This window comes from Egretta garzetta, unplaced genomic scaffold (genome assembly GCF_000687185.1).
Source record: "Egretta garzetta isolate BGI_Z169 unplaced genomic scaffold, ASM68718v1 scaffold36, whole genome shotgun sequence".
Lineage (NCBI taxonomy): Eukaryota > Metazoa > Chordata > Aves > Pelecaniformes > Ardeidae > Egretta > Egretta garzetta.
In genome coordinates this window covers 801312-826873 of record NW_009259975.1, presented here as the reverse complement: position 1 = coordinate 826873, position 25562 = coordinate 801312, and the positions used below count along the sequence as shown (strand labels likewise).

General features: G+C 42.3%; 1 protein-coding gene across 1 annotated transcript in view; it reads left to right on the top strand.

The window, feature by feature from the left end:
• Nucleotides 1-7718: 7718 nt before the first annotated feature.
• RGS20 (regulator of G protein signaling 20) overlaps nucleotides 7719-25562 on the top strand; it is a 46256-nt gene continuing 28412 nt past the window's right edge. The window contains exons 1-2 of the mRNA XM_009640348.2: nucleotides 7719-7841; nucleotides 10165-10167. Of these exons, the coding sequence (XP_009638643.2) occupies nucleotides 7719-7841; nucleotides 10165-10167 (126 nt within the window). The remainder of the gene's footprint in view (nucleotides 7842-10164; nucleotides 10168-25562) is intronic.

Sequence of the window (25562 nt, the reverse complement as noted above, 5' to 3'; positions counted from 1 at the left end):
CAAGGCCAGGTTGGACGGGGCTCTGAGCAACCTGATCTAGTTAGCGGTGTCCCTGCTCACTGCATGGGGGTTGGACTAGGTGACCTCTAGGGGTCCGTTCCAACCCAAACCATTCTATGATGCTATAAAAGAGAAATCTGCTTGGGCAGATCAAGGCAGCCAGCTGTAGACCTGGCCTAGAGAAGTCTACAGTTAACCTTTATTTTTGCTAGGGTCTCTCTATTTTCCATTTAGAGGATACACTGTTCTTTAAATTATACCTGGCCAGTACTTCTATCTGCTTTTTTTTTAATTCAAGGAGGGTTTTCATTACTGTGCCACTGATTAATTATAATTCCTCCACAAGAATTTATCCTTTAAAACTGATCTTTCTTCATATCACAATAAAACTGTCGGTCTCTTGATAACACGAGCACTGAACTTAAATCCCAGGCACAGGCCAAGTAACAGCATTTGCATTTCTTTATGCTTTAGCGGAAGAAAGCTGTCTAAGCCCTGTGCTCACTCTGTGTCTTCTAGTCTGTGATAAACACACCCATTAATGCAGTTCTGTGGGTTACCCAGCCCATGGGGCTTTGAGGTTTAATCTAACACATTTGTGTTCTTGCAGGTTGCTTACATACAGCGATACGAAACGCACAACTCCTGATTGCTAGCATCAAAATCTCCACACAGTCTTGAATAAAAACCTGTTACTTTGAAAGTTTATTCCAATCAGATTTTTATTTCAGGACCAAGAGACAGAATTCAGCCTTATTTTAACAAGTTCCTCTTTTGTAAGTGTTTGTAACTTCTGTCCCATGACATTCTGTATTTCCTGCTTCTGCTCTGCCTTTTTATGGCACATCTCACTTGCTGCTCTTGTTTTGAGTCCAGCATCAGGCACCTGGAATAAACGTGTTCACTGTTCCCACAGTCATTTTGAACCCCATTAGCAATGATGACACGTATGACTACCCATTTTATAAAGACACCAAAGCACAGAGGGCTTACAGGATAATCTGAACAAGGGTTGAAGCTTTCAACGGGATTTGCAGAATGAAGGCACCAAAGGCCTGTACAGTGATCCTACAAGCTACTGCTCAACCCTTACCCAAGCTGGAGGCACCTCAGGCTTTCCTTCCGTCAGACTTCCTCAGCTGTCCACAGTGATACTCTTGCCCAAACCCAGAACTGTCCCAGCATGGAAAAGACTGATGACTTTGTGCTTTCTCTTACCTGAGCCAGGTACGGCATTCTTCCACCTTCACCCTTCCAAGCTCAGTCCAATCGTTGTTCTCAGAGTTTAAGTAAACCCATGGAAACTGGATCAGCACCTCTGAAGGGGCAGTTCCTGCTGCCGGTTTTAAGACACAAACAGTGTTGCTCCCCCATCATGTGCCCCTGTGTCTAGCAGGGTAATGTCCCAAATACTCGCTTAGGCATGCAAAGCCATTTCTGCTGGGGATCACCGATTTCAAGGAAATCATCCAAAACACCGGGTTGTAGTCTCCTCACTCCTCACAGTGTATTGCTCGCACCCCTTTAGCACACTTCCGGCTTAACCCAGGATCACCGATTTCAAGGAAATCATCCAAAACACTGGATTGTAGTCTCCTTTGCACAGTGTATTGCTCCCACCCCTTTAGCACACTTCCGGCTTAACCCGAGTACTCTGGCTGAACCCCAGTACAAATACACACAGGACTGTGGTTCTCTCACTTCTAGTCCCTGCTTCCAGTATTGTTTCAGTACGTTACAGTAAGCAGAGAAAAATAAAATCATGGTTTCAGTTTGGTGCCTGAGGTGATCTCTTACTTGAAACATGCCTTAGGTCATCGGTGGTCTTTTTTCTTTTTCAGAGCAGTCTATTTTTTTGCCTAATTGCACCACCTGCAAGAGTCTAGCACCATCCATTCAGTCCAGCTAAAAGAAGACAGATTGCTATTTGCAATCGAAATTTTGATACTGTGGCAACATGGTCATTTTTCTATAGAAAACAACTTTGAAAAGCTGTGATTTGGCATGTTGACTTCATCATAAATGGCAGGCTGGCTTTACTATTCATTTCACAGGTGGTCGAGAAGCTACAGTAAAAAATGTTTTTCCTCTTAACTTTTCTGTAACCTCGGAGTGAGGCATAATGGCTGAAAGTATGCATCTACTGAATTAGCAGAAAGGGAAAGGCAAAGAGAGGAGAAACAACTGTAACAGTAATTACATTATTTTTTTAACAGGAGTTCCAGGGGGCATTTAAGGAACTACCAAACAGTAAACATGACATCGATGCCAGGTAAGTTAATAGAGTCTCTAGCAGAGGAATCATCGTGAACACGATGTAGCATGTCAGAGAATGCAAACAATATATCATTCCTGAATATACCTGTATAATAGTATACTTAATTTTCATATCCTTCTACGCCATGTAAGGGAATAAATGCAAAACATTAACAAAAAGTCCTACAGCTCTGTAAGGGACAGTCATGTCTCACACCTCTGCAGGAGTTCTTCGTATGTGCGACTGAGGTTGGTACAGGTAGACTCCATCCACTTGGATTTATTTCCAAGAGGCATTCAATCAGATGCATCTGCAGCTGCTCTTAAAAAAAACCCCACAGCTCTCCTGGGTTAAAAGGAAGGCTTGTGCCTTGATCCCTAACTCTTGAATGAGGTATACGCAAAAGAGGCTTTTGCAGTGCAGAAGGGTCTTCAACAAAGCACAGAAAGCATCTGGCTGGGGTCTGCGCTCTTCAGCACATTTGGAAATGTTTGAGAAAGGAGATAAATAGTGTGGCGAAAACTTTGCCAGTGACAGTGCTATTCCTTTGGCAAGCGCACAGTTAAACTGCAAACCACCTTGCCAGGGAATGGTGGGTATGCTACAGGTGCACATGCACTCTTACCGCCCCTCTGTCAAACACTTGTGCACATCTGAAAATCTTCACTCAGTGTGAGTCCCATGAGGCACTCTCTGTGTTAAGGAACTTCATTGCATTGCAAGGGTAGGCTTTGAGAAAGAAAAACATGATATAGTCATTAGAGCAGCCTGTCTCCTGTGTGCCTGTCATCACCATGACAGCACAAGGCGATTCTCAGCAGCCAGTACAAACCTGTCCTGTGTCATCAGCTTCGGAGAGCATCTCGTGGTGCCTTATTCATGCTGGTTGATTCTCTGAACTGGATCTTGCTAAAGGTTATGATTGGAAAAGTGCTATGCTCCTCTTTTTTTGGTAAGCATCTCTCCTTTAGGATTTAGGTGCTGCAAAACAATTCTTATTTTAGTTAATTTTGGTCATGTCGGTGCTTGTCCATTAACTCCTGGCAGCGCAGCTTCCCTTGGAGTTGCTATATTTAGATGACTTTATTGATGTGTGAAACACAGAGAGGAAAATGAAAAGCATGTCAGCATGCAGGAATAAAAGTCATCAATTGCATGGATCACAAAGAATAAAAATGTTTGATAGTTTAATACTAGAAAAATGAGTGCAGATGAGTCATCCTCACAGTAAGACTACAGACAGCTGGATTGTGAGAGTATTATTCTGTTCTCCTTTCCTTCTTGTAATGAGAACTATGTGTCATTGTCTCATATACTCTGCAAATTACAGAAGTGTTTTGCACACCTGCCATTTGCCCTTTCTGCATTCTGTACATCACCTGGCTGTGTCCTGCGTGCCTAAAGTTTTTAACGTGTATAGAAAAAATGGCTTGGAAAGTTTATCCAAGCAAAACATACTTAGAAGGTCAGGAAAAGTGAACACACTTCTGCAATTCACAAAATATTGTTGACAAATAAAAAAATCAAAAATGGCAAAATTTTTAAAAGAGGACATTTTTCAAAGTGGTACCTAGAAAAGCACAGAGAGTAGCCTCACCTTTAAGAGCTACCATTCCTAAAACAAGTACTTTGGTTTACCCAAAATTTATTCATCCAAGGATTCAGATCAGATCTTCTGAGTGCTCAAACTTCTACTTTTCCAAGGCTTAAAACCCATCCTCCCAGGGCAACATAGAGAAGAGCAGCATGTACTTTGCATGACCAGGGATGGATGTGAGCCATAGGCATGGGCTTCTTAGCATGACTTCTTTCAGTGTGAAGCCCCCACGGGTGCATTGCAAGATTAGGACATGTTTCTTCTACCGCAGAACTAAGCGCCAGGTACATTTGGTCAGGAGACTCTAAATTAAACATGTTATTTTTTTTGGCAAAGGGGATTCTGTAGCAGGAGAGAGGCAACAGCAGAGAAGAAGAAATAACTAGATTCGGATCTGTTTGTGGATTGCAAGAAGGAAACAATAGAAGGAATCTAGCTGGTTTTGTAATGTGTGAAACTTGAAGTCTTTTTGAACATGAGTGGCTAAGTCCATACAATGGTCATGTAAGGTAGGAGAGTCTTTGTTTTCTGAGGTAGAGAAATATGAAGAAACTAGCCCAAGGTCACACGAATGGGGAAAACCAAAGAACATGTTGTTTTAAATCTAAGATACTCCTTTCCCCAAAGTTCCACAGTATGGAAGAAGACAATAGTGCAAAAAAGCAATGAACCTACAATAATGTGTCTCTAATGCAAGGTGATCAGAAATCTATCAGAATTCGTCCATCTTTGCATCTTCCAGCACCTTATCTGATACACTAGGTCTTAAGGCCTGAAGAGGAAGACCTCTAGTTTTCTCCCAGAAGATATGATTTGCTTCTCTTTTCTACTGGTGGAAATTGTATGTGTTATCTCTAAATTTCAGGATAAAATAACTAGAGCTAATTATTTAAATACATTCACACTTCTTGTGTTATATGTTTATTTATTTATAATTTTAAATATATATTTCAACTACAGATAAGAAAAAGGCAGTTACTGACTTTCTTAGTCCCTTTGACACATTTTTGCTAAAAAACTTCACAGCCAAGGTGCTCCTTTAGCCTTTTGAGTGGTATGGAACAAAAGAACACAATCGCTTTTGAAAAATCTTGTTGGACATCTAGGTGTGTCTTTAGGTGCCCAAATTATCTGAAAAAAAAAAAAAAACCCACCTGTCATGATTTGATATTGCAAGGAGGTATAAAATTTACTCACATGCTGGAGCAAATCCCAGTGATTTCTGATGACCCACTGATACACAACTAACCTCTCATCCTGGGGAGAAAATGCTATGACATTTGTAACTTTTGAATGGACTTGACTTATTTTACAGTTCTGTTTTCTCCTTATTTTCAACCCCTGGGTTTCCCACTTTTGAATGGACTTGACTTATTTTACAGTTCTGGGTTTCCCGTTTAATCCACCTCCCCAGCAGATTTCATGTTTGCCCCACAGGCACCAGGGAGGACCTGTGGGAGAGGTGAACAGGGGACGCAAGATTCTTTCCTCTCCTGTCTAAGGGTGGAGGGTTGTCACAGAAGAGGCTGCCTTTCAAGGAAAGAGAAGCAACTTTTCAGTGTGAGGAGATACAGAGTGCTTCACTGGACATTTTTCCTGAGTAATCATAGCAAGATTGGCCAACTGTGAACAGGATTTTTACTGCTTCATCTGTCTTTGTTTTCTCTTCTTATTTTATCTTCATTTTAGTGTCTGTGTCATGGTGGGAGAACATTATTCTGTGAGTATTTTTTTAAACAAGTAAATCCTGCTTCCTGCAACCAGTATAGACTTATCTGACTTCTACGTCCTAGAACTTGGATCATTTTTCTTTTAAATTAATCAGATCTTGGCCTAAAGGATCTGGTAAAGCTAATACACCACAATTTTGCAAATGTCAAAACAGGCAATCTTCTGATTGCTCCGCCACCTCTTTGAAATTAAGTTTTGCATACTCAGTTAAGGAACCACACACATTTTATCCTCAATAGAGATGGTGTTTTCAAAAGAAAAATAAAATAACACTTTGTTGTAATAAATACATCTCTTTTTTTTCCCCCTGGTAGAATGGAACAATGCTATATTGTCAGAAAATTGGAAGTGAAGTACTGAGCTGAAACAGGAACAGAAAGGCGAGCACAAAACTATTTATAGCCTTGAGAAATAAATGCAGCTGGGGTTAAAATAGTAGAGTACATTATTTTAGGGAGTAGGCACAAGTGTCTCTGTCTCATGAACGTGCACTTCTGTATTGAAAGCTGGAGGGTATCAGAGTCTCCAGCCCCTCGCTGCAGCCTACAGCATCTTCTTTACCTCTTCTCACAGGAGATGCTATGGGGGCAGGCGGTATTATATCCACCTTCTACCTACAGTGATGAATTATCAAAACTTTTCACTCTCGGCAGAAAAACCTGTCTGCGGCAACAACTCCCGTTCGAGGTGAGACGGCACGAGAGCTACACACCCACTGCCCCCGGGCCACTGAGACACAGACACCAATATGAGGATATCACAAATGGCGTTTATTAACTCTCTTTCACTGCTTTTATATGCAAACTACTTCGTTCCCGCCTTTGCAGTTACATCATAAGCCTTATCACAGGGGGGTCAGTCCCTATCCTTTCCGTACATCGCGAGATCTTCCAGTCACCAATCCCTACAATTGTCAAAACTTTTCACTCTCGGCAGAAAACAATGTTGGTTTAGACATATTTTTCAACTTGGAAAAAGGTGTTGTAAACTTCCAAAATAGATAGAATATCCCATCAGACACTTGTAAAATGGAAGCTCTCTTGCGTCCCCATTTATAGTAACTTCTCATTTGGAAGTTTCAGCTAACTCTAAGAAAAATACTAACTTAAAATATGAAATTATTAAAACTGGAAGTATTTTGAAATTATGAATAAGTTGACAGATTGATTCTTTTCAGTGCAAACTAACATATGTATAAATTCAACTTTCTGCTGTCTCCAGGATAAGATGTTTTCCCACACAAGGAACACTATTATTTGCTCAGCTCTCATTACAACAGCATTGTTAATGGCTAGAACTATAAGCAATGTTTACATAATTATTTGAATGAAAATTTCACAATAATTCAATATTCCTCCTAATTTTTCTGTGTTTGTCCCACCTGTAGTTTGAAAAAGCACAAAAAATAAATAGCGAGTGAATGTTGGCAAACAGGAGGCAAAAGCCTGGCAGCCCTCTATAAAGCTAAGAGTAATAATCTATTAATAATCTACCTGGAGTCTTAGCCTTTATATTTAGTTTGTCTCTATCCGCAGACATGTCTGCTGCTCGCATGGTGGTTTCGCTGGGGCTGGAGGGATTACCAGCAGACCATCTGCTCAGTCGGTGCGAAAAAACATGATTGGCAGGTGCCACTGACCTAAGACAGACATCTCCATTTGGTGCTGCCTGCAGAGTATAATGACATGCTGAGTTGCTTCTTCCTTCAAGTTGTAAGTGAAATACACTGACTCTGAGGTGACAAAAATGTGTTTCACAATTGTTACAGCCTGTTTCTCTGACACATATTCAACCACTGCGTACCTCTCTTCCTCCGTTTCAACTTACTAAAACCTACGAAGTCGTAAATCTAATCTCTAAGCTGGCATGATGCTGGGAGGGGATGAGGCACCGCAGATATCTGAGGGCAGATAATCCTGTTTGTCTCCAGAACTGTGGAGGCTGCAGGAAGAACTAGCAAGCTGCAAGAGGCCCTGACATTTGCCCATCAGTGGAAGGACGAGCCATCTCTATGTTGTTGTCGTTCAGCCCAATGTCTGGGATTTGGTTTTGTTTCATCGTTAAATAAAAGTGGTGCTTTTCCAAGAAAGATCATTGTAAAATTGGATTCAGGAACAGCCTTTTTATTTCTCGATGTGGAGGCAAGTTTTCCTCTACTTCAGGACTCACAGCTACCGTGCAGACAACTGTCAAGCAAAGGACACTCTCCAAAATGAAGATGAAGAGGACATTAAAGCAGCACAGCGGATTTTCAAGGTAAGACAAAATCCAGGGTTATCCAAATGTCCTGAAGGAGGGGGGAAATGGTGTATCTGGAAAGAAGCAGAAAGTGTTAATGTCATGTGTAACAGCCATAGGCTATTTGTCACCAAGACATCGGTATTCCGTAGTTTTCCTTTACTCCTGCCCTCTGTTCCTCGGCGTGTTGCAACCACAGTGACAAAGGAGGCGGTGATCCGCCTTCCTGTTAAGTGTCTGCTTTCAAACAACTTATTAAACACATCCATCTAACTCATAAAAATGAATCATACTTTGCGAAGCTAATCTGTGGTTAAAAAGGTGAAGGAAAACATGTTGCTTCATGGTGTTTAGACACTGAAGAGGTCTGCATTTTTTACTGATGCTACCACAGATGATTTTTATTGGTAGTTAACAAAAGAAGATATCCCAAAGAACTCGAACGCAGCATAATACTAAAATCTATCAGGGCGTTAAAGTAAAACCCCTTTAGTGAACCTGTAGAGCTGAACCATTCTCCTTAATTAAAAACAACAGTTGTGTATCCTCTAGATTTTGCCAAAAGCCTGAAAACTGCCTGAGGGGTGAACTGACATTATTTATAGTGAGCAGCACGCTCCTGTGCAGCTCAACAGAGCAAGAGAGATGGGTGCAAGAAACTGTATCTTATTAAAACTTTGGTGCAGAAGAGATGTACCCTGGTGCATGGCAGGGAAGAGGATATGATAGCAAAGTCACACACTTTTGGAACCACAAAGTTTAGGGGGTTTTTCAGACTAACTTAGCACCAGAGTGGAGAGGGACCAAGGCAGCTGGTTGAAGTTGTTGGTAGGGTTTGTGAAAGGCAAGATGGGGGAAGAAGCCATTTCCCATTCCACATCTGCCCTACAGACATTCAAGTTAAAGCAAGAATTGGCTTCTCCATCCCATCTCCTTAGCCGATGCACGTCTGTTTCCAGGAGCCCATTTCATTTGAATTACAGGAATACACTCCTCAGAAATCCTAAATGGCTTTCACTGCTTTTGCTGAGAGGAAATACTCAGCCTGCTTTGCCACTATCAAGAAACTGTTCCTGATAATGAACCAAGTACACTCCTTTCAGAATTTCATGTCATTCTTTCTCATTATCTGACCATTTAGCACAAGAGCCTGGGGACTTCTTGGCCCTCTTGAAGGCAGAGGGGCTTTTGTCACAGGCACAAAGGCTCCTGAATTTAACCCTGGGTAGTCATACCTTCCGAAACCCATATACTGAGCTCTTCACGGCTCATGTCCCAGTCATTTCTCACTTAGCCATCCTATTATTCTTTCCAGGTGGATTGTTCCTTTCAGCTTGGTGATTGCTTTTATGGCTCTCACCTGAAATTGTAGTTTGTTGCTGAGCCTCTGAGAACATGGTGCACAGGACTGAGTCAGGGACCTCACAGAGGACAGCTTATTGTTTCTCTGCTCTGTGAAAGGACTTATCTGCAGAGGGACCTAAATGACACTGCATAGTTCAGGGCCACTTACTGTCCACAGTTCCTTAAACAGAAGCACTGCCAGCTTCCCTTCTCCCACTGGCTATCTGTCCCATTTACTTTGTTCTGTCCTTATGTTTCTAAGTGCTGCAGCTCCCCTGGTGTGGCTCTCATCTCTGTTAGCAGGGACAGCCTGCAGGGACAGGCCAGGAGGTGCTCTGTAACCTGTTCATGATCTCAGCTGAGGTGAAATTGCTGTCATGTGGAAGCTCTTGTAGGAGACTACACACTCTGGGGGTACATGTCTCCAGAATTTCATAAACAACGTCAGCAAATGATCCTTTCACATACATAATGTAAGCAATGCTACTAGTACTTAATGAGTCTACAAGGACTGTGTTAGTGATAGGAAGCTGGAAGACTTACCCATCTAGAAATATGTATGGCCCTAAGGCTGGGGAATTAAAATAAACTGCAGGCTTTGCTTCACGTAGGAAAGAAATACTTTTCTTTTTAACTGATAGAGAACAAAGGCACAAAGGGTTTCTGTGATTTCCCAGGACTTAGGAAATCAACTTGAAGTTTGTAAGGTTCGAGACCAGTTTGGCACTTATATTCCCAGAATAGACAAGATCACATCAAAACTTTTTCTTCTGGTGACACTGAAGCCTGCAGAAAGTTCAGATTCTTTCTGGTACAATGTTTCCATATGTGACACTGATTGCTATAGACAAACTATGTCCTTAGACCCATAAATTTGTTTGACTGACAGGGATTTGATCAGACTGATTCCCCAGTCCTCATTAAGTCCCATGTTCCTTTCCGCCTTAGGTGAGTTTTTGAATGTGCTTCTGAATGTGAGCAGTGGCTGCTCTGAGAGCAAGTTGCCATCTAATTCAACATGCCAAATAGTAAAAAAGTTGAAATATTAAAACAATTAGGATGAAAAACCCCTCAAATCCAAGTCTTTTAACAGAACACTTGAATTAGGTTTATTTATTCTTGAACATGCTTTCAAAGAGAACCTGAATTACAAGGGAAATGTTTTTGAAAAGTGGTAGGCAGAGTTTAAAGGCCTTTTAAATTCTCTTCATGACATTTAAATTAACTCAGTGAGTTGTTTATTTCTAATCTCCATTTGCATTGCTTAAACAGCCTTTCCCTCTGACATGTTTGCATTTTGATTCATAAAAGTGTTAAAAAGCAAAAGTGAATAAACTTTTTATGAATCTCAACACAAAGATGAAAGGACTTACTTAACCTAAAGCTAACACAGACACATTCTCATGTGCTCCCAATATACTTTTTGCCAGGTAACAAAATAAACACCCCAGAAACATTACGCTGCACAGGGAGATAGTGAGAGGTTGCAAATAGATCACAGTGTCTTCCTAATGACAAAATTTGGCCAAAGTCCCATTACGCAGAGCTCATTTCCATCACTTCCTCAGAAGAGGATGAGAATGTTCTCTGCAGAGATGCCACATTTTAGTTCATGTCCAGGTTACATCTGGATAGGACCCATTTTGATTCCATAACATAATTATGATTTCTAAACATAAAGGCTCTAGGTTTGGTTGGGTTTACATGAGTAATACACCTACAGACAACAAGTGACAGGGCAAGCACATGACAACACCATCAGGGCTCCTAATAAGCCTTAATGGCAATGGAGCTGGCTGGCTGAGACCTTAGAGACCTTAACCCACTCCCTGGGCTGACTTCCTGGCTTGATCTTGGCTGTCCCCTTGTCAGTGTGGGCTTGCCTAGTGACTGTAGGACTTGATTTTAACCTTAGAAGAATCATAGAATCGTTTAGGTTGGAAAAGACCTCCAAGATCATCAAGTCCAACCATTAACCTAACCCTGCTATCCCACCACTAAACCATGTCCCTAAGCACCTCATCTACCCGTCTTTTAAATACCTCCAGGGATGGGGACTCAACCGCTTCCCTGGGCAGCCTGTTCCACTGCTTGACAACCCTTTTGGTGAAGAACTTTTTTCCTAATGTCCAGCCTAAACCTCCCCTGGTGCAACTTGAGGCCGTTTCCTCTTGTCCTAACCTTGATCTGGGGGGTTGACTTCCACCCTGCACTGATACTGCCTTATGATCTGGACCTTGCTCAGACTATTTCCATGCCTGTCTTGTTTGCCTTGCTCAAGTACCGTGGGATGGGCTGTGGCTGGTGAGGCTCCTGTCTTGCTGGCTGTGGGAGCCCCTTGGATCCCTGGCACCTTCTCTGAGGGAGCAGCCCTACTCTTGCTGCTTTCTGGTGAGCAGAATCCTTTTGAGATCCTATTGAGATTTGTCTTATCCGTAAGGATTTACTTTCCTCTGTTCCCCAAGGCATGGAGCAGAGAGGAAAGCATAGGGTGAAATGAGAAGGTGTGTGCCAAGAAAAGAGAGCAACTATTGAGCCTCCTTTAACATCAGCCTGTAGGCTGAGGTCTGAGGAGACACCAGTTACGCCAGCATTGCCCTTCTGCTTGCCAAGTCCTACCCATTTGAGTTCTGTGTAGGAGACCCAGCAGAAACTGAAATGGCCACAAGCATACTGTCTGGGGGAACAGCCCAAGGGAAGTATGGCATCCTTTTTCCTTCATCTAGCTGATCTCAGCTCTACAGAAATCCCTTGAGTGTGGAGATGTCAAACAGCATTCCATAAATTGCATGTAATGTGGAAGTCACTCATGACCATGCATAACTTCTCTAAATTATTCGGCAACTGCTATCAATCATGATTTGTGTGATAAAATAAGGATCCATTCACAAACAACTCCAGAAAAGTCAAAAATCGTAAAAGATGTTATTTGCAAAGGACAATGTGCCAGTTGAATGACCACTGCTTTGCCAAGTACTCTGGTGTCTTCAGGTGATGAGTGCTGTCAGTCATTAATTACTGTTAACAGTCTTTCTGAAGACAGATATTGTCTTTATCTATTAGAAGAGTAGGGGAAGTCCCGATATTAGTAAATATACTCACCCTCTTCAGTCAATATAATCTCTCCCGAGTACATTTTCATGTCAGGAGTGTTTATTTGGTGAAGTCTGTTTTTCTACTTAGTCACGGTAGCATTTGTATGTCTCAGAGCTTGTGATTGTGTCATAGGGTGTTAGGAACAAACCGAGCAGTAACTTATACCAAGAACACATTCTTTCTGTTCTTTTGAACAGGTGTTGTGCTTAGTTAAATAGCTGAAACATAGTTTAATAGTCACATTTTATCTAATTCTTATGTTTGAGATGGGCAGGGGATGCAAACTGTGTGGCTGTGGATTGAATCACTTGGCAGCTAACATTCTTCATCTTTGCCAAAATAGTTATTCTTACACAACAGTGGTAAAATTTGAGACATGTTTGGTGCTCTATTTTATTCAAGAGCAATGTTTCAAAGAGAGACAGTATTCTGGGAGAGAAACAGGAGTACCACAGGATATTTAGGACCCCCAAATTATGAGCATCTAGTCTTATTGACAACTTCTTTGATAATACAGTATACTTTTAGGTAGGGAAAAGAGTGGCTATTTTGCTGAATAGTTATCACAGAATCACAGAATGGCAAGGGTTGGAAGGGACCTCAGGAGATCATCTAGTCCAACCCTTCTGCTATAGCAGGTTCACCCAGAGCAGGTTGCACAAGACTTCGTCCAGGTGGGCTTTGAATATCTCCAGAGAAGGAGACTCCACAACCCCCCTGGGCAGCCTGTTCCAGTGCTCCGTCACCCTCAAAGTAAAGAAGTTTTTCCTCATATTCAACTGAAACCTCTTAGGTTTCAGTTTGTACCCATTGCCCCTTGTCCTGTCGCTGGGCACCACTGCAAAGAGTCTGGCTCCATCCTCATGACATTCACCCTTAAGATATTTGTATAGATTAAGATAATGAGGTAAAGTCATATGCAGTTGGTTTTAAGGGTAAGCAAAATTGTTTCTAGGACAAGCTGGAGAACATTATCTCTCTGTGGTCTTCTGTGCTGGTTAATTTTGTTTTCTTGGTATGTACCCTTTATAACAAGGGTTTATCTTGTCCTTGAAGTGTTTTTACTAGTTAAGAAAGGGCTACTCCTGCATATTTTTACAGACTGTGCCTTTTGAGACCTGCAGTGTCCAGCAAAATATTGGGGTGCATCTTGCCAGCAGGACTCTTAGGAGGATTAAGGCCCGTCAGCCCCCAACCCTGCACAAGGGATCAGGTAGAAACTGGAAGTATTTTTTCTTGTTTGCAAGAGAATTTCTCCAAGGAAAAACTTGTTTCATTAATTGCTGCTTTCAGAAGTCACAAAGTACTCCAGGGGCGCAGGAGGCAGTATTTCAGGGTTACTCCATACCCAGGTTTTTAGCACTTATTAGGGTCAGGTCATCCATGCTGTGAAAAAGACTGTCCTAGTCATTTGAGGGGTTAGAGTCCTCCCTTTTTTCTGGTCATCTGAAAAGGGAGGTCTGTTAGCTTAACTATGTTCCTTGTAACTATGGTATAGACATTTCAGCTGTGAACGATTTATGTTCATCAGGGTACGAATCTGCTAGTCAGGTAAAGCTCCTACAGCTTTCTATATTGGATGAGAGAAGGGAAACAAACCAATAAGTTGAATGTAAAAAGTGCAGGACTGAAATCCAAAAATAAGCTGTAGTAGCTATGAAATAATTCTTCTTATAGCTAAAAACCAGCATGATCCACAGCAGGCCGCGGTCACCCCAATGACCAGCATTGCTGCATGCTGCATTTAGGTACACTGGTGTCCCCTGGAGCGCACGTCTCTGAGCTGGGGACTGGGTGTCTGCGTACATAGGGATAGGCTTCAAAAAGCCACCATTCTGGAGAGCTGGCCATCAGCAGAAACACCAAGTGACATTAGAGATAGGCCTCTCAATTGTGAATCACCAACCAGGACACACTCCTGAAACTACACCTCCCTGTCCTGAAACAGGGAAAAGGAGTGCTTTCTCATTTGACAGCCCAGCCTTTACTGCTGTTGCCCAAACTATGGGGAGTCTGGGTTCAAAACCTTCCCCTGAGGTGGCTTGAAACCACACACACCAGAAGAATAACCTAACTACTTACTGCAATGTGTCTGTGAGAAGGACAGCAGATGTCCCCTCCTCCCCTTCTGTTGAAAGCATTCTTTGTTATGGAATAATTTAACATTCCTTGTATAGAGGGGGCGGCAATGCTTTACTGTGTTTAAGGCACTTACCGTGCAAGGGGCTGAGATTCAGTAAGAAATGCTTCCATTTTCCTTTTTAACAGGTATTCAGTGAGGCCCACAAAATCCACAGGGAGGTCCCATGCAGCTAGATTGGAAAGTCATCCTCCATCCCCTCCATACAGTTAGCCAGGTCCAAACCAGGGAGAGCACTTCTGAAAGCTGGGGCTGACAGACAGCCTCCAGCAGCAAGGCCATCAGCCTGGGAGATCAACCCATGCAAATTCAGAGTGGAAGGAGGATCTGAGCCTGTATCTCCAATAAATATGCTAACAGCAGCATTCAGACATGTACGTCTATGGGCTTGGGGTGGGTGGTAGTTGGGGCTGTGGCTCCCAAATGAAGGGTGATGCTCGTACGGTGCCAAATCAGTCCCATGACTTGCATTGGAAGATGCAGCATAAATGCTATTTCCTGCAATTGGGAATTGCCTCTGTCCCCGTGAGGCAGCTCCCCATGCAGTGGGTTACCGTTTTTTTTGGATGGCATGTTTAGATAGCAGCTCTGTCCACGCAGGATGAGGGAGCAGGCGCTGGTGCCTCATTCAGCTCTGTGGGTCCTGCTGGGAGGGAGGGAGGAGCGCAGCGTGCTGTGAATGGGGCACCCTTTAGCAGCCTAGCCCTGAAAGATACGCGACAAGCCACTGGCTTAGCTAATACCAGTGGATAGGACTCATTTTCATCGCTTGGTACCCCTAGGCAGCCTTGCCAAGACCTTTCATGTTTATTTTGGGGTTTTCTTCTCCCCATGTCTCCTCTGAATGCCTTTAGTATATTAGTCTGCTCCAGGCAGCTCCAACCATTAAATATATCCTTTAAAAAATTATATGCTTTAATCTTTCACATAATACATGAATGTAAGAACAGATGAATGTGGCTCATGCAGGAACTGTTATATCAGGCAGAAAAAGTTGTTAGTTTTTTTACTGTGGTGGTGGCTGAACAGTGGGACAGGTTGTCCAGAGAGGCTCTGAAGTCTCCATCCTCAGAGGTATTCAACCCCTGCTCGGCACGGTCCTAGGAAGCCTGAGAGCAGGAGGTTGGACCGGGCAATCTGCAGAGGCCCCTTCCAGCATCAACTATCCTGTGAAACAAAGAGCTCTTCACAGTGTCTTTCTTTGTCAACTGTTCTGTAATTACATGGCATACTAATATTTTTTTAATTCATTAAAGATTTTTCTTTTGCATCCAGAAACGCTGTTCTGAGAATAGCTAGCTGTATTGCTCAGCGTTGTCTGCGAGCCAGTATTAGCTGTGCAGACAGCAATCAGAGGGCATTCTTTTGTAAAAGTTGTCAAAATAGTAATGTACTACACATTAATGGGTGGATTACTTGCATATTAATGGTGTGCAAATTTCCTAGTGCTCAGAGATAATTTGTACTAATTTGCAATCATGTGTTTTTCCAATTTAGTGATTTACATATTTTACCTTTGAAATAGCCCTAAAACTTCCTTTTTAGCTGTGTACCTTTGAAATAGAAAAATGTAGGATCCTGAGCTGATGAGGATGCTACTGTCAGAAAGAATTTAATGAATACAGAAACCAAAAGATAAACTGTTTTTACACTAGTCCCAGAAATTTTTCAGCAAAACAATTCTAGACTGACCTGAACTAGAGAGTCGATTTTCATTAATACAAGATGACCTTCTTTAAGTGGAACAAAACGTCATGCTGGTTAATAAATAACCCGTTCAGTCTAGATCTAAATCAACTAATTTGAGATATGGGTAACTTCAGATTTACAAACATATTAATTTAGGATATCCTTCCGCCAGCAAGAATCAACAGTTTAGATGAAGGATGCTGGGGGAAAACAACAACTCTTTCTCCAAGGCCATGGAGATCTTCTTAAAAAGGCAGCTAGTTTGGGTGCCTGTGAGTCAAGAGGAACTGACCTTTACTCTTTGATACGTTTCTCACACCCAGACTGATGAAAGTAAATGATTTCCAGTAAAATAGAAAACTAAAGTTAAGTACAACACCAGCCCCAGAGTGATAAGTCATAATAGTGTTGCTCTGATTTACAGTTTCTCCTAAAGGCCATCATGTGGTAGAGGTCACCTGAGCACAGTGTTCCCATCACACCCTGTTTTATTTCCAATGCACCTCATGTCCATGGGGTTTTTCTGAGCTCAGATTTCTCAGGGATTTCTGAGTGCCCAAGGAATCCCTAAGTGCCAGAATAAGTCATGCCTGGATTGCCGGTATCAGCCAGTCCACTCTAATTAGCAAATCCTTCAGTGACCAGGAGAATGACGTGGGGTGCAGTATCGTCGAAGGCAGTTCTGGGTGGGAGCTTGAAAATGTCATCTGGCCTCTGCTGCTGGATTCAGTCATCCCCAAGCCCTTCCTGGCACAGATTTACCTTGCCTGCTCCTTAAAACCTCGCTAACACAGACTCCACAGTCCAGGCAGCCTGCTCCAGCACTTCACCGTCATACCATTAAAAACCCGTATTGAACCTAAATATCCCTGCCTGTAGTTTAAATCCATTACTCCTTGCTGTATATGTAGTGAGCATGAAAGGTGATTTACTCCTTCCCCTTGCCTGTTTGTGTACAACGCATTCTACCTGATACGCGTTTCCCATGAGTGGTGCAAAGACGCAAAAGTCATGAATCTCATACATGCTTTTTCACAGCAATTTCTTTCCACAAAAAATTCAAAGACTCTGGGGAAAAACAAATGTTTCTTTCAAGCCATTTAGAGCTTACTCAGTCCTACATTTCGCTGGCCCCTTCTGTGCAATAACAGGACAGCTTTTCACTCCCATTTCTTTGCATTTCTTTATAATCCTGTCAAAAGAAAGATGCAAAAAGAGATAAGAATATCCTACTGCAAATACCTTAATTTCAAAGCCCAGCTCCAGGTTGCTAGGTGACAGCAAGGTGCATCCTCCTGGGAGCAGGTCAAAGTCAAAGCTCCAACAAGCCGGGAGCTGCAGCACTCTTCTCCCAGAGGCCACACAGGGAGTGAAAACACTTTGTTTGTGTACAATGTAAGTAACTCCGTGTTTCATCAAAAGTGCTAAAGCTTAACTCTGAGGCAGGCAGAAAGTTATTTTTCCATCAGCCACATCCAGAAGGTGTGCTGAAGGGTAACACTTGGGAAGCATTTGGAATGGCAGTGTTAGGTTAACAGTTGGACTTGATGATCTTAAAGGTCTTTTCCAACCTAAACCATTGTATTATTCTATGATTCTAAGTGTCGAGGACCTGCTTGCTGACAGATTTTGATGTCTGAGAAGGCTTGGCCCTTCCCAAAGCCCATCCCTGTGCTGGGCACTGATTCCAATGGAACTTTCAGGAACTTAGATGTTAAGTTTTTTAACTTAGCAGATCATCAGTCTACCACCAGATGTTGTTGGAAACAGCTCAGGAAGCTAATTGTCCTCAGTAATATACTCCTAGTGTTATTCTCAAAATAAAGCTAATCTCAAATACCATATCAGCTGTTAAAGGTAAGAACAGACTGCAACAAACCAGGAGCTGCCCAGTGACGCCATCCAAGCAGCAGCTGATGATCTTACAAAATGTCACGTCAGTTTTCCCAGCTCGCTGTTGCAAGCACTTAATTACACTCACAAGAAGGATGAAAATTATTGTCAGGAGTCTATAGAGATGTCGGGTGTAGGCTGAGGAACTCATACAGAAAAAAGGGAAGGACACAACTTTGTTTCATTATTAATTCGCTTCAGTTTGTGAACATAGCCTTATTTCAGGAAGTAGCTGTGATTTTTCCTGTGACATCTTGTGTGATTTACGTTAGGACTCGAGAAAACAGTTCTTGCTGTTCTGTTGACTTCACTGATTCCTTTGAGGGTGATCAAGGCAAAAGCAAAACTGGTGGATCAAACTTAGACCAAGATAGGATGAAGTCTTTGTTCTTGAACTGCATAACGATTGGCATTTGTCATGAGAGGTAGAAGGATTATAATATTTTAAAGTATTAATTTTCTTGCATTGCAGTGCTTGATTTTGTAAAATCCATGGTTTTCTCTTTTTATTACCAAACTCCTTTGTTTAAACACAAGTGTTCTTCTGGAAGGGATGACTTTGGGGAAGGGAATCTTCTTTTAGGGATTCTTTGCCAATCCTGGAGTTCAGTATCCCAAACAAGCTTTGGCAGTCACACCCTTTGTGCCTTCTGGTACTTAGAATTCGTGCTCAGATTTGCCCAGGAGCTCAGACTGCACCGGGGAAGTGGCCAAGTTGCTCCTCTCTGTCCCTTTGTCCTGTTTGCAAATTCTTGCTCTGCTTACTGATCCACTTACTCAGAATTCTGCATGTCAATAAATGGGACATCTATAATATCTATATTTAATATGGGCTCTAAATAAGAGGGTTAAAGGGTGTTTCTCAGGTCATGTTCAGATCTTCTGGGCGGTTTGGCATGGTATAGTTGGATAGTTCTCCAGTCAGAAGACTGATAAAGTGAGTTACAGCCTAAAATGCCAGGGACATTTCTTCAAACTAGCATTTCTTTATGTTCACTGAAATTTTTGGTTCTGAAAGATGGTTGCTATTTTTATGACAGACTAGCCTTCCTCACTGCACTGTTTATTCTATTCATGCAGCCCCTGTGCAGATAAATGCATGCGCTTCATTTAAGCACAAGAATAGCATCTGCTTGGATGATTTACCTGACCAACAGTGGTATACTCAGACTACAAAATTGTTTCAGACTCATAAAAAAAAATTATGCTCTCTCAAGTACCATATTGGGTTGTAAACAGACACACTTTAAAAAAAAAAAAGAAAAGCCAAACTCTACTGGTCTCTTACCTGCCTTTCCAAATCATCAGGAGATATAAGTTAAAGATGTTACAGATCAGAGAGGAAAGTACAGGCTATTGCAGGCAGGATGCTTTCAGTCCCACTTTGTCTTTTCTGTGTTTGGTCAGGACGTAGGTTTGAAATGAAGTGCAGAAAGGAAATTGGGAGGGACGTTTTATCTGCCCAGGAGGAGGACACAGTCTTTCAAAACAGTAGTGTAACAGAGGGAAGCCACCACAAGTGTTGTCTGTTTTGAACAATGATGCATAAAGATAGGATATAAAAATAGGTTTGCTCAAATTTCTACCCATCTGGACTGCTGTTCTCCTCTCTCAGGACACTTCTGGAACCGTAGCAAAGTGCCATGTATTTCCAATTGCAAGGAAATGACAGGCAGCCCTGGAGTGGACAGAGGACAAGGTCCCCCCTGCAGGAAGGAGTGTGAGTCTCTGAGCATCACACAGGGGAAACGTGGTTTCACAGGAACACATCAAGTGCCTTGCTGAAAAGCTCAGAAGCTCTGAGCTTTTTTTTTTTCTTCTTTTTTTTTTTTCTGAGGTCCTCTGTATCTATAACATGTATCTCGGTACCTGTGGTGTCAAGGGAGACCTGGGAACTGATACCATTTGTAAGTCTGCTCCTAAGCCTAAAGCAAGCTGACATTTAGCCAGTAATTTGTGCTGTCTGCAATCACAGTCTCTCTAATCCAGGCATGCACTCCTACATGCATAATGATGGCACAGGACATCTCTGAAAGAAAGATTAGTAAGAGATTCTGCAAGGAAGCCCCAGGCCTTTCCACTCACTTCCACAGGGGTATCTACATAACAGGGATAACCTGAGCTCTCTAAATCAGTATTTGTTTGGTTCCATTGATAACTTCGTACACTGGGGTAGATATCCCCTGAAGTTTTCCCATTTCCCAGAGATGTTCACACCTTCACCTCACTGTCATTCTTACCAGATCAGCTCCTCTTCTTCCCATCATCGTTCAAAGGCCTTTTTAAGATGCTGGAGAAATACTGCTGGTCACCACCTCAAACTAGTCGGCAATGAGTCAAATACAGAATTTGCTCTTTAAGCCGGCATCTATCAGCCTGGAACATTCTCATCTCTGATACTATTCTTTTTAACCTCATACTCTTTAGCAGTCTCTCATTGCCTGCTCTTTATTCCTTTGTTCTTATTTTTCAAGGGAATTATAGTGCATTTTAGCTCTTATTTCTTTTTGTGTTCTCCACCACATCCTGTGAGTGAGTTATATTTTCTCCCATCAGCCTTTTAACATGGCTGCATAATTACGCCAATCGCTCCAGATTTTCTAGGGTCCAAAATCTGATCAAAAGTCAATGGCAGAAGTCACAGCGGCTTCCTTGGGAATCTTGTCAAGCTGGAATAGTTCTGTGCAGCCACAGTGTGCAACCGGGCTTTCAGAGACAGTTTGAACTACTCTGAAACCTCAAGCTGTTCAGGAACATTGTTCCAGATTGCCCCATTAATCTTCCTTTCTGAATCAGCTCTGCAATATAACTACAAATGACTTTCTATACGCTTGCAGTCTTGTCAGTTTGGGATTCTTCTTTAATTTAACTATATTTATTACTTACTGAGCACCTCTGTGGTAAGGATCCTGTGTAATAATTTGGTTATGTGTGACCCAGAATATCAGGAATATTCCTGCAGATCATGGTTGGATTGGTACTTCTTGAGTGACTATGATACAATGAAGATATTTTTCCTTTGCTAATCATGAAAAGAGGAAAATATTTGTATCTCCAGATGTAGTTCGTTTAATTTCCAGTATGGGCAGAGAAGAGGATCCCTAACAGCACAAGGAAGAACAGTGCTTTGGCACCAATCCTCAACTGTTGAGGTTCCCCATTCAAATTGTAGGTGCATAGTGACACCTTCTGGAAGTTTGTAATGAGCGTTACTGAGCAGCTACCTTCCATCTTCTGGAAAGTCACAATTTTTATATGTAGAAGCTAATCTTTTTCTGGTCAACATTTTGTCCACGCCTTTGGTACAGGTTCTCTGATATCGTCAGGACGTACGCTAACAGAACATTGTCGTGATGGGAGATTCTCTTTTTTTTTAATCAACCCAAACCTGTAGTTTTTTTAATGATTCAAATAATTCAAAGGTTTATTTAAAAAAAAAAAAAAAGAGGATAGAATTAGAGATGTATGTTAAACTCGTGATTTAAGAAGATGTAGTTGCCATTACATTTTTAACTATTTATTGACATACATGAGGTGAGAGGGTCAGAAAGGATATAGTGAGGCTTCAGTTTCCCAAACATGGCAAATGAAATGAATGACATCATTTCTTAATGCAGTCATACTTCAGCAAGGATTTCACTTTTTGGATGTGTCATATTGCAATTTCTAATTAGACCTTCTTTGCCCAAGCTGCCGGCTTCCTGGGTAGTCTGTCAATCTGCCAGAAACTCTGAGTCACCAAGGATTTTAAGCACACGAGTTGTGCCACAGAACTCCATCTGAGGGCTCGTGAACCCCGCGGTGCCTGCATGCATCAGCTGGACTGGGGCCAGAATGGGGAGCAGAGCCGGCACTGGTCTGGCTCTGACACTCTATAATCCGGCATTCAGTCATATTGCTGGAAAACAGCTCCTCATTTCTAGTGTTTAACTCCATCTCAAAGATTATTTCTCTTTAAGCTTCCTCTTCCTTAGAAGCAACAAAGATGTGGTACATAGGAGTGGAAAAGAAACAGGGTTGTGAGTGGAGACAGCAGAGTAGAGACTGACTGATATAAAAACTGAGGCCGAGTGTTTTGGCAGAACATACGTTCGGATTGACCGACCCCGAGAAAGTACCATCATCCCAGAAAATAACCTTACGGTGCTGAAATAATTAGCAAAGTACTAAGCAGAGCCATCAGTAGCAAACAATTCTGACTACACTGAGATCTAAGCCAAAGCTAACCATTACGATAACTTTCAAAGCGTTAGTCCTAACATAATGCAATCACAGGTTTCAGTATAAGACCCTGAGAAGCTTAGTCCTCCAGCAGAAGACTAAGAGAAACCCTATGCTCTACGTATGTTCTAATGAACAGTTACATTTTGACAGCATGAATGTCTTGGCATTGGGAGGAACTTCCCAGTCTGGCTTTCACACTTGAGCTTACACAAAATAAATTCTACTGGCGAATTAACACATTGCTATTAATGTTTAGGAAAAATGAAAAGCAAACAGGCATCCCCACATGTGGGATAAGTTAACGCTCTGTGAACTACTCCGTGCAGCTCTATGGTTAGTTTTACATCTCTGAAGACTCTGGTTTATTCTGCCTCCCATCAGCACTGAACCTCCTTCTTCTATTTGAAATCAATTTCTCTTGTATATAACTAATTTTGAAAGAATACAAATATTTAAAAGTTCAAGAAAGCCGTTTCCCATAATATCACCAGCATTATGTTCACTTCAAAATGCTGTTATTTAAAATGCATCTTTTAAAAGTATATATATTTACATTTTAAGTTTGTATTAAGGAATAAGATAAAGCAAATACTGGAATACTGCTGATATATTAAAAAAAATATATATATAAGTTCAACTGAAGTCCCTGGAAACTCATTTTACTTCTGAAAATATCTCCTCTCCCAGAAAAGCTGATCAGTCTTCAAAGTGATTTGTAACAAATGCACTTTCATGTCAATGAAAATAGTCAAAAACGGCTTCTTGCTTTCTGTTTGAATTGCTCCCTAATTCACTATGAATCAGCTCCATTCAATGGTCTAGAAACTCTCTATTTAACAACCAAAGTGAGCAGGAAACACTAAAATAGCCTAGCACCCATAACCCACCCTACGAATGTGTATGACCTCTCCTTGGGTGAGGAGCAAAAGTTCAGGTGTGAGGCCCAGTGACCTGTCCTAACACCTTAAAGCAAAGCAGGCCCCAAGAAAGCAAAAAGGTGCGTTATGTCACCCGCTGAAGTGTGATTGCAAGAATGATGGAATACAATGTTATTGAAATACAGATACATTTCTATATTGCCTTTCTTATAACCTGTTCTTAACATTTTCAGTGAGAACAAATAAAAAAGTTATCATACAAGTTTGTAATAACAACAACAACGACAGGTTCCTTCATTCCCATGAAGACAAAATGAGGAAAAAGTATTAACCAGACAGATCTGCAGAAAAAGAGAGGCTGGAGTCTAAGAAACATGCAGAGGCACAATATTAAATAGCAAGGGCACCCTCAGATAAAGTCACTCCCTTCTGAGGTAGAATAAAAGAAAACTACTGCATGCTGGAGAGATTTCCCTCCTAAAAGTTTATCAATAGCTTACATTGACTTCATGTGAAATGTTCAGGGAAGTCTAGGAAAGAGGGTTTGGGTTTGTTTTTTTTTTTGTAAAGCCTTGTATAGTAGTAGTTAATATTGATATTGAAATTGTTTTAATATTTAGCTTGTATGTTCCAACCAGAGGTGCCACTATATGGGATTAGGAGGCAATTTTATTAAATACACAGATCATGTGAAAACACTCCATTTTCCATAATGTATTTTTTGGAACAGAACCAAGACCAAGGCCCAGTACTCCCATGCCTAACTAGACTGTTGAGATGTTCACATGTTTTCTCTCTGTCGTAGAGAAGTTGAATTAACCTGTGCAAATTGGGGCAGCACTGGGGACTAAGAGTACGGTCATAGGCATGCACGTGCAGAGCAAGCTACTCTGTTGGCTGAGGGAATTTTCTTTCACACGTAAGAATTGCATGCTCAGATTCCTCTTAGGCAAAGGAAGGTGTTCAACCTCTGTCTCAGCTCTTGAAGTCCCTCAACTGTAAACCCTATTTCAACAAAGTCCAAGCACTCGTTTATGCAGTTCTGTCTTATGCAGCTGGACATCAGCCTGCATCCATTAGTCAGGGAGAAAGATGATGCCTATTTTACCAATTCTGAGAGGACTTTAGGCCTCCGAGATGCTCAGCAATTTCAGGGTTTAGGTGGGTGTGTACATATGCAATGATGCAGATGTACCTGCCTTATGGAGCTAGGTAGAGTTGTCTGCAAACACCAAGCACTGGAAGGCACTCGGCTTAGGTAGCTTTGTTTATCTAACACCATTCATGCTAGGGAGTACGAGCACCGTCCTTTTATACAATACCTTGCACTACCACTATGCATCATTAATGTTGAAAAAACTAGCCATCTTTAATAAAGTGTTAGTTGACCATGACCCTCCTGAGAGAAATACAAAGGATAGAGCAAGACCATACCTTCCAAAGGGGTTACATCCTGCCTGCCAGCATTTTAAACCTGCACTTATTCAAGCCTTCCTGCCAAGATTTAGAAAGCCACCTGGGACCGTAGTCTCGAGAAGGCTTAGGGGAGTCACATCCACGCACTGGTCTGAGAAATGACTGCCCTTCCTGTCAGAGTGACTAGGAGCTGGATTCAGAGGCCAGTGGTGTTAACAGGTGTTTTGATCTTAGCCTCAGGACATGTGAAGAACCACCTTGGTACACTTACCGAGACTTCCTTTTTCTCTGCCAAGGAACGAGGCAGTACCATTTAATCCTAATTGTCAAGCCTGTAACACCTCCATAGGTCCTGTCCGGGCCTTGACTATTGTCATTCAGCACAGAAATGCATTTAACACCCCAGTCGTGTGCTTTGTGCCACGACCGAAAGGGCAGAGATTTGCAGAAGAGCTCTTTTCCACTGGGCAGGACTGATGCTGAGGGGGGAGGATAGAGGGACGGGAAATCAACCTTTCTAATTTTTACGCTCTCCTGGGAACATTGTCCAGCTTCCGCCCTAGTTCACCTCTCTGCACAGACCTCGGGGAACTCCCTGCTGCTAAGCAACAGCAAGCACTCCTTATGTGCAGGAATGGCAGCTTTCCCTGCGGGTCTCAGCTCTAGCAAGCACCTTTGCCTGCCACCAGCAGCACCGCAGCCGTGTTCTCCCATTGCTGTACCAGTGGCTTTGGCTTTCAAGGGCGGCGCCGTCACCACGGGAAGGGTTTTCTGTACACTGTGCCGACTTCAGCTCCTCTCTGTCTCTTTGGTGTCAAGAGATGGGTTGTAGGTCAGATAATGGGGAAGGTGTTTTGGGAAGGGCTGGGCCCTGACGGAAAAACGGAGCCCAGAACAGGAACAGGCAGAAATCACCGCTAGAGGAAAGGGATTTCTGTCTACTCCTATCCCGGGCTCACGCTCTAGCAGGCTGAGGACCACGCCGCTCAGCAAGGAAGGGTAAAACCGGGCCGCCCGGCCGCTTGCAGGCCGGCGCGGACAGACCGCGGGAGGCGGCGG